At 37.2% G+C, this 9,775-nt stretch overlaps 1 protein-coding gene across 1 annotated transcript; it reads left to right on the top strand.

Moving 5' to 3' along the window:
* Positions 1–377: 377 nt before the first annotated feature.
* LOC119558831 (sodium/potassium-transporting ATPase subunit alpha) lies at positions 378–2,728 on the top strand. The gene is made up of 4 exons (XM_037872099.1): positions 378–1,977; positions 2,135–2,207; positions 2,266–2,498; positions 2,547–2,728. Exons 1-4 carry the CDS (start codon positions 494–496, stop codon positions 2,665–2,667), a joined length of 1,911 nt encoding a protein of 636 aa, XP_037728027.1. The 5' UTR covers positions 378–493; the 3' UTR covers positions 2,668–2,728.
* Positions 2,729–9,775: the final 7,047 nt, after the last annotated feature.

Here is a 9,775-nt window from a genome sequence, read left to right as displayed (position 1 = left end):
AAAGGGAGATATTGTGGAAGTAAAATTTGGAGATCGAGTCCCAGCTGACATTCGAATATTAGAGGCTCATGGCTTAAAAGTGGATAATTCTTCTTTGACTGGGGAATCGGAGCCTCAAGTAAGATCTTCCGAATTTACACATGAAAATCCACTCGAAACAAGAAATTTGGCATTTTTTTCTACAAATGTACTTGAAGGTACTTGCCGTGGCGTTGTCATTGCTACGGGTGACAATACAGTAATGGGACGAATAGCAAACTTAGCAGCAGGTCTAGATGACGCGCAATCGCCTATTTCCAGGGAAATACAACTATTTATTCGTTTTATTACAATTTTTGCAGTAATACTTGGACTATCTTTTTTTGGAATTAGTTTAATGCTAGGTTATGGTTTTATTGACGCTGTTGTGTTTCTAATTGGCATTATAGTAGCAAACGTTCCTGAAGGTCTACTTGTAACTGTAACTGTATGCTTAACCCTTACTGCCAAACGTATGGCTTCAAAAAATTGTTTGGTTAAGAATTTAGAAGCCGTGGAGACTTTAGGGTCGACATCAACAATCTGTTCTGATAAAACAGGAACTTTGACACAGAATCGAATGACAGTTGCCCATTTGTGGTATGATCACACAATAACGGAATCTGATACCACCGAGTCTTTCCGGGGATCACATTTTAAAATTGAGGATAAATCGTTTAATGCTCTTCTTCTGTGTGCTGCTCTTTGCAACTCGGCTGAATTCAAGGGTGGACAAGAAGACATACCAGTTTTTAAAAAAGATGTTAATGGAAACGCTTCTGAGGCAGCACTTTTGAAATTCGCCGAGACGATTTTGGGAGGTGTTGGAGCAGTTCGCCAAAAGCATACAAAAATTACTGAAATTCCGTTTAATTCAACAGAAAAGTACCAAGTTTCCGTTCACGAATTTAATTCAAGTGATGGATATTTTATCGTTGAAATGAAAGGAGCCCCAGAAAGAATTTTGGATCGATGTGATATGATAATAATTCAGGGGCAATCCATAGAACTTACACCTAAATTAAGAACGGAATTCGAAGAAGCTTATTTGGAGATGGGCGGTATGGGTGAAAGGGTTTTAGGATTCGCAGATCTTAAACTTTCTATGTCTCAGTATCCAAAATCTTACGAGTTTAGCACAGAACCTCCAAATTTTCCCTTAGAAAATCTTCGTTTTTTAGGACTAATATCCTTAATAGACCCACCTCGTGCGGCAGTTCCAGATGCGGTAGCGAAATGCCGCTCAGCTGGTGTACGAGTAATTATGGTAACTGGAGATCATCCTATTACAGCTAAAGCTATAGCCCGTAGTGTAGGTATTATTACGAAGCCCACTGCTGAGGATATTGCCAAACAACGTGGCGTTAAAGTAAATGAGGTTGATCCTCGACAAGCTAGTGCTATCGTGGTACATGGTGGTGAGCTTCGTGAGATGAAGGTGGAAGAATTAGATGCTGTTATTTACTATCACAACGAAATTGTTTTTGCACGAACGTCACCACAACAAAAGTTAATAATCGTAGAAGCGTGTCAAAGACGTGGTGAAATTGTTGCCGTTACTGGTGATGGTGTTAATGACTCGCCGGCTTTAAAGAGAGCTGATATTGGTGTTGCAATGGGCATTTCTGGATCTGATGTTTCTAAGCAGGCAGCGGACATGATTTTGCTAGATGATAATTTTGCATCAATAGTTGTGGGTATTGAAGAAGGACGGATTATATTCGACAACTTAAAAAAATCCATCGCTTATACGTTGACATCTAATCTTCCGGAAATAATGCCGTTCTTATGTTTTGTTATGTTTGATATACCTTTAGCTCTAGGCACAATAGCGATTCTGTGCATCGATATTGGCACTGATATGCTCCCTGCAATATCGCTAGCTTACGAAAAAGCGGAATCAGACATAATGTCTCGTATGCCGAGAGATCCATTTGAAGACCGTTTGGTAAATAAAAAGTATGTCTTCTTAAAAGTAATTAGGAAATATTGGGTTAAAATATTGCATAATTAGGTTAATTCTAATGGCTTACTTGCAAATTGGAGTAATACAAACGGTTGCTTGTTATTTTACATTTTTTGCAATAATGGCTGAACATGGGTTTCCCCCTTCTAGACTTGTTGGAATTAGAGGAGCATGGGACGCAAAAGAAGTTGAAGATCTTGAAGACGGTTACGGGCAAGAATGGGTAATATTTTTGCATTCTTACAATGTTATATTTTCTAATATTGTTATTTTGATTTTAGACCTATAGAGAACGTAAGGTTCTTGAGTATACTGCTGGCACCGGCTTTTTTGTCTCTATTGTAGTAACACAGGTTTTTGACCTTTTAATATGTAAAACTCGTCGAAACTCAATACTGCAACAAGGTATGGGCAATCATGTACTTAACTTCGCGCTGGTTCTTGAAATTATCATTGCTTGCCTGCTTTGCTACGTGCCAGTATTTGAAAAAACATTAAGAATGTATTCCATAAAGTAGGTAATAACACCAAGCTTAAATAGTTAATAACTATTTTTTTTCAGATTTATCTGGTGGATATACGCATTCCCTTTCGGCTTATTAATTTTCTTTTTTGATGAAGGTCGTCGGTTTCTAATAAGACGGAATCCAGGTGGTTGGGTGGAGCAAGAAACATATTATTAATTTATGTTTTACCACTCTAGATATACCAATAAAACTCTGTCGCTTGCTATTTCTTAAAGTATCTTAAAGTATAACCTAACTGACAGTCATGTTTGCTGGCAACCGAGTAAAGGCTCCAAAAAGTTATTGCTGGGCTGGCTTATCTTTCTCCCACCCGTACAAAAAAAATTTCGAAACAAAAGGAAAATTATAGCATTAGCCATTAGGCTAATGGAGTGTACCGCAGCTTGGATTTCAAAACATGAAAGTTTGATCGAAACGAGTTAAGCCCCGTTTGGGCTTGGTAGCTCGCTTTTGAATATCATGTTTAAGTACAATTGGATATCGGCGAAGCCATGGAAATATGAAAACGGTCTTTCGTCTTTATTGAAAACACTACCATATATTTTGCTAATTTCGTTATAAAGGTTTTTACATAGTCATAATTTAATAGAAACAAGAGAGAACGCTATAGTCGAGTACCTCGACTATCAGATACCCGTTACTCAGATTAAGGGACCAAAGGGAAATGGAGATATGCAAGCAGCAAAGCGAGATTTAAATGCGCCACCTACCGGCGGAAGACAGATTTAAGCGTTGTAAGCGTTAGGGTAGGCGTGAAAAATTCATTTTTCAATAGAATAAGTTAGCCGCACACTTTGCTCTCTCTGTGCGCCGGCAGCGCTTTTTTCTTTGCCGCTAAGTTCGGCCGGCAACTATTTACATACACACACATACACGCGTAAAAACATTTCGCATTGTCTGGCTCTGACGTCATAGCTTTTTTTCTTGTGAGGTTTGTGGGCGTTAGAGTGGGCGTGGCAGTCTACTTGCGCTGCGTAAGAAGCTCAGGAATCTGCACGCCAAATCTCAATAGCCTAGCTCTCATAGTTTCCGAGATCTCAGCGTTCATCCGGACAGACGGACAGACGGACAGACGGACATGGCTAGATCGACTCGGCTAGTGATCCTGATCAAGAATATATATACTTTATGGGGTCGGAAACGCTTCCTTCTGCCTGTTACATACTTTCCGACGTATCTGGTATACCCTTTTACTCTACGAGTAACGGGTATAACAAGAAAGGAAGTTAGCTTCGGCAAGCCGAAGCTTATATACCCTTGCAGCTTTAATTATTAAATTTCAAAACACAAAAAATTATATTCCCAATAGTATAAGATAATATGTCAAACAAGGAAGAACGCTATAGTCAAGTACCTCGACTATCAGATACCCGTTACTCAGCTAAAGGGGCCAAAGGAAAATGGAGATATGCAAGCAGCAAATGCGCCACCTACCGGCGGTAGACAGATTTAAGCGTTGTGGGCGTTAGAGTGGGCGTGGCAATGTTCTTTTTAAGTCAATAGATAGGTATTGACGAGACCAATACATTTCAGTTAAAATTTTTTATCTAGCACGAAAATTGTGGGCGCCACATGCATGGGCGGTTTGTGGGCGTTAGAGTGGGCGTGGCATATTCGCGTAGCAAACATGCGCTGCGCTCAAGCCTACGGAATCTAAATCTGAAATCCCGTTTCTCTATCTTTGATATTTTCCGAGATATCCGAGTTCATAACTACGATTTTTTGAATTTTGTGGGCGGTTTGTGGGCGATAAAGTGGGCGTGGCAAACTTTTTTTAGGGCAATCGGTAGGTATTGATGAGAGCAATACATTTCAGTTAAAATGTTTGTTCTAGCATCAAAACTGTAGGAGCCACAGTTTTGGGCGGTTTGTGGGCGTTAGAGTGGGCGTGACACTCTTCTGAAACAAACTTGCGGTGCGCAGGAATCTCAAGAATCTGCATGCCTAATCCCAGTATTGTAGCTCTTATAGTTTCCGAGATCTCAGCGTTCATACGGACAGACGGACAGACGGTCAGACGGACAGACGGACAGACGGACATGGCTAGATCGACTCGGCTAGTGATCCTGATCAAGAATATATATACCTTATGGGGTCGGAAACGCTTCCTTCTGCCTGTTACATACTTTCCGACGAATCTAGTATACCCTTTTACTCTACGAGTAACGGGTATAAAAATTTGCGCAACATTTTTAAATTTCTCGGCTCTTTCTTATCTTCAAAACAAGGAAGAACGCTATAGTCAAGTACCTCGACTATCAGATACCCGTTACTCAGCTAAAGGGACTAAAGGGAAATGGAGATATGCAAGCACAAATGCGAGACTGAAACCTACCCCTGATTTCAATATATGGTTATGTGGGCGGTAGGCAGATTTAAGTGTTATGGGCGTTAGAGTGGGCGTGGCAAATCTTTTTTGGATCAATCGATAGGTATTGACGAGACCAATACATTTCCGTTGAAAAATTTTTTCTAGCATGAAAATTGTGGGCGCCACAGGTTTGGGCGGTTTGTGGGCGTTAGAGTGGGCCTGGCATATTCGCGTAGCAAACTTGCGCTGCGTGCAAGGCTACGAAATTTGAATCGGAGATCCCAATTCTATATCTTTGATATTTTCCGAGATATCCACGTTCATACTTACGATGGGCGGTTCGTGGGCGTTAAGGTGGGCGTGGCAAACTTTTTTATGGGGCAATCGATAGGTATTGATGAGAATTATTCATTTCAGTTAAAGTTTTTACTCTAGCGGCTAAAATGTAGGAGCCACAGTTGTGGGAGGCTTGTGGGCGCTAAAGTGGGCGTGGCACGCTGCTGAAACAAACTTGCGCTGCGTAAGAAGCTCAGGAATCTGCATGCCAAATCTCAATAGCATAGCTCTTATAGTTTCCGAGATCTCAGCCTTCATACGGACGGACAGACAGACAGACGAACAGAAGGACATGGCTAGATCGACTCGGCTAGTGTTCCTGATCAAGAATATATATACTTTATGGGTCGGAAACGCTTCCGTCTGCCTGTTACATACTTTCCGACGAATCTGGTATACCCTTTTACTCTACGAGTAACGGGTATAAAAAGGAAATACGAAAAATGTATTAACCATTTATACCACTGGTAGTGCTACTACCTCTGTGACCATCGTTAGGGTCTAAACAGGTCCCATACCGATCGTTTGAAAATATCGTTGCGTTCTTAGCGAGCTTTCTTAGAACTACACGGAGAAAGTTCAGTCTCAAATTAAATTTTTTGGCATAGAAATGAGTCAAGGCCGAATAGTAGTATTTTGGTGTTGCGAACATGTTTTATTATATTATTTAATCTTTTTTATTCTTTTTCTTGATTAGAGTATATATTCATAATATTGAGTGCTTCCTTTTTGTAATCCGAAATTCGATGGCATACACAAATATCAACTCCCTCGGTGGCTGCATCATTGCTCCACACGCAGGTGTGCATATGACTTTCATGAATAGATGTTTTTATATTAACTCCATCACATTCAAAGAGTTTTGATTGTATGAACTAGAGTCGCACATAGTGTGCATTGAACAGAATTCCGTCAAATAAGTTCAGAAAATTACTTATTTTAACTGAATGCATGAGGTCTATCCAAGTCCTCAATCGTCTTGCACTTTTAATATGCTTACACAATTTATAAAGAAATTTTATATAGGTTTTCATCTTCTTCTTTTACCCCAAGATGTGCATTCTCGAAGTTCAACAAATGAAAATCTTTGATTTTTCCCAAAGTCGAAATGATTTTAGCAAACTGTCCCCTATTGGTTACCTGAGTATATGGTGTGTATAAATTGCCAAGATCTTTCCTTTCCCACCTGCAGCAAAGTATGTGCGATTTCTTCTAACCAACACTCTGCTTCTGTGATTTTGTGTCTCCTTTATCGATTTGATGGTGTCCTATTGGTTACACTTGTATCAAATCAAACAAAAACACCTCTTAACGAGGTAAAAAGTAGTGGCGAACGCGCCTTTAACAAAAATTTCTGATATCAACAATTGTGACGAAAAATGATATTACATTCGATATAATAAATAAAGTATATTAAATTTATGGCCCGCAACAGTAAATATTTATTTACCTTCACGTAAATTTTCTGTTGTAGCGTGCCGAATACATAAATTTAATTTTAGTCTCCTATTTCGATTAGCTTCATGCAAGTAAAGGTCCCTAAAACCATAACAGATTTTCCGTTTGAAAAAATCAAATAAGAATATTTTTCAGGGTTTGTAACTATTATAAGTTTTATTTTGAAAATCACTTTATAATAGTTTTGTCATGATTTTTATTTAAAACTCATAAAATAATCGTTATTCTCTCAGTTTTATATTAAACTTTTTATTAAACAAATAAAACTTATTCTCCGAGTTTTATTTTCCGCTTGAAAAATAACAGTTATTCATTGAGTTTTATATAAAAATCAAATAATAAAACTTATTTTCTGAGTTTTATTATTTCCATCAAAAATAAAACTCAATATCATATTGTGGCGGTTCCGTAGTTCATAGAAATGTAATTCAAAATTTAGAATACTAAATGCGCGGTTGGCTATTTAAAAAAAAATTTCAGATACTATAGACCACCGTTAGTATGTTTATTTTTATTAATTTATGTCGCACATGGGGAAAATCAATGTTTTAATAGTAAGCAGACTTTACAGTCATACATATCCGACTAGTTAAATATAAGAGTACACCTTAACACTTTAAATAAATTGCCTATACTGGTCTAGTGCATCAGTGTTAGTTTCGAAAACGGGGAAACGGGTAATAATCGACTGATATAAACTCATTAATTTAAAGTTGTATTTTATTTAAATTGTTTATTTAGTTTAACAAATAAAAGTTTTTTTATTGACTCTGACGAAAGTTTGCATCTGAGGTCCGTTAGAATAAGTTTTAGGGCGGAAAAAGACCTTTCTACGCTAACTTGGGTAGCGGGAACAGCATGGACCTCTTTAGCCATTTCGTAGAGGTAAGGGTAGACAAATCTTTTCTCCTCTCAATAAGTCATGATTTGAACATTCAAATCAACCGGCTTGGGAGAATAATTTTCAATTTTACTATACGCCTTCTTTATGTCGTCATCATAGGCGTCTGAGGTCTCTCCGCTCTGAAATTCTTCAAATAAAGATTATGGTATAGGTTCATCGTCTTGAATATTTTGTCGGGAATCGGTCTGAATAAATGAAATAAAAGCTTATGCTAAATCGTACCGAACTTTAAAACTGAAATATTTACATACTTGATTATTAATAGCATGTATCTGTAAATAAAGATGTTTTAGATAACTTCTTGCTCTGATTATGCACTCAGGGTTTTTGTTTAGCACACGTCGAATGCGAGGATCCAAATAAACAGCACAAATTACTGTATTATTTTCCAAAAGGATTTCTTCTCTTTTTTGGAGGCAGTCCACCAATACCTTACTACTGGCACCCATCGCAGTAACAGCTAGCTTTAGCTCTAGCCATATTTTATAAAAATCGCACATATACAGTTGTTCAAACTGAAATTTTTTGGTGGCCACGAATAATGGTTCCAAAGTAGTGCACATAGTTCTGATCATAGTCCAGTCGGAAGCCGTTAACTTGGATTCAATATTATGTTCAGTCTTGCAAAAGTTGACATAATCCAGCAGCCTTTAGAACATCAAATACGTTGAGCCCCACCGTGTTGGGACATCTATGACGGGAAGAGGTAATCCCTGGACGCAAGACTTATACCTTATAAATTTAAAAGACCTAAGTATAATATAATATTATTAACACAAACCTAGAAGACGGAGTCCTTAACGTTTTGACTACTGAACGCACTTTTTCTATTATTTTTGTTCATTCTGAGTTGATTAAAAAGTCCTTCACACCTAATTGCAAGGTATGAGCCGCACATTTTACAGATGTTATTAAAAACACTTTAAGGATTTGATTATTACAAACACTTTAAGGTTTTTGATAAGTTCTTCATCGTCATCAAATTCATCATCGTCCAAGGAAGTGGCTTCGTCGTCGCTTAGGAGAGACACCGCTTTGATCATATTCTTGCCGTTATCTGTGGTAATACTGTATATTTGTTTCTTCGAAATATTAAACTCTTTTAAAATTTTCTCGATTTCCGAGCATAGATTGCTTCCTAAATGTCTTTGGTGCAGTTCGACGAGACCGAGAGTTTTTACACAAATCCGGTTATTGTGATAAATCTGGGCGTTGATTCCTAAAATTCCACGGTTGCATCTTGTTGCTGTATCCGTTTTTATGCATACTATATTGTTTTAGAACAAAAGTTTTAAAGACGCTTTGATTTCATTATATTTCCTTTCAACTAACATCATTATGTTTCTCGATGAAACAGGGCTCATATTGAGGCCATCAAAGATTTGCTTTGTCAATGTGGTAAAGGCTTTTGAATCCAACACTAAGAACGGCTTTTTCTCTGTTGTTACCAGGTCTTTACATGCCTCCGTGACTTCGGTTTTTTACATGTCTACAGAAAACTTGATTTTCCTGTCCATTCCTTCAACGTTATTTTGAATGTTTAATTCTTTATCAAAAACCTTTTATGGTGGTCCGATAGATGACGCTTTAAATTTGACAAGTAGCTACCTGCAAAAATCTTTTTGCATATTTTACAAGTCGATTTATTTTCTATTGAATTAAATTCAAAATAGCTTCGCGGTAAGTTATAAGGTTTTCGTCCCATAATAATATAGAAAATACTTTTTCAGATGGTTGTTACTAATTGAACTGACTATAAACAGACGCGAATCTAATTTAAATGTTTGTTTTCGTTTTCAGACCTATCACTGATCCACTCTGCTAGTAAAGACATTCCACCTTTGTGCGACATAAATTAATAAAAACATACATACTAACGGTGGTCTATAGTATCTAAAAAAATTTTTTAAAATAGCCAGCCGCACATTTAGTATTTAAAATTTTTAATCACATTTCTACGAACCACGGAACCGCCACAATATGATTTTGAGTTTTATGTTTGATCTAAGTAATAAAACTCAGAGAATAAGTCTTATTATTTGATTTTTATATAAAACTTAAAGAATGACTGTTATTTTTCAAGCGGACAGTAAAACTCAGAAAATAAGTTTTATTTGTCAAATTTTATATAAAACTCACAATATAACGATTATTTCATGAGTAATAAAACTATGAAAAATAAAAATCATTGCGGTTATGTAAAATACAATGTTTAATAATGTCAGTGGTGTAGTTGGATTATTTCCAGGATTTTC

Source organism: Drosophila subpulchrella, chromosome 4, assembly GCF_014743375.2.
Source record: "Drosophila subpulchrella strain 33 F10 #4 breed RU33 chromosome 4, RU_Dsub_v1.1 Primary Assembly, whole genome shotgun sequence".
Lineage (NCBI taxonomy): Eukaryota > Metazoa > Arthropoda > Insecta > Diptera > Drosophilidae > Drosophila > Drosophila subpulchrella.
This window is presented reverse-complemented; position numbering and strand designations above follow the sequence as displayed.

What these genes read in the sequence shown, in the direction of transcription:
- LOC119558831 (XM_037872099.1), top strand. Translation starts at nt 494, where the DNA reads ATGGCTTCAAAAAATTGTTTGGTTAAGAATTTAGAAGCCGTGGAGACT. An exon ending in GACCGTTTGGTAAATAAAAA is followed by an intron (nt 1,978 to 2,134) that starts GTATGTCTTCTT and finishes TCCCCCTTCTAG; the next exon opens with ACTTGTTGGAATTAGAGGAG. An exon ending in TTAAGAATGTATTCCATAAA is followed by an intron (nt 2,499 to 2,546) that starts GTAGGTAATAAC and finishes ATTTTTTTTCAG; the next exon opens with ATTTATCTGGTGGATATACG.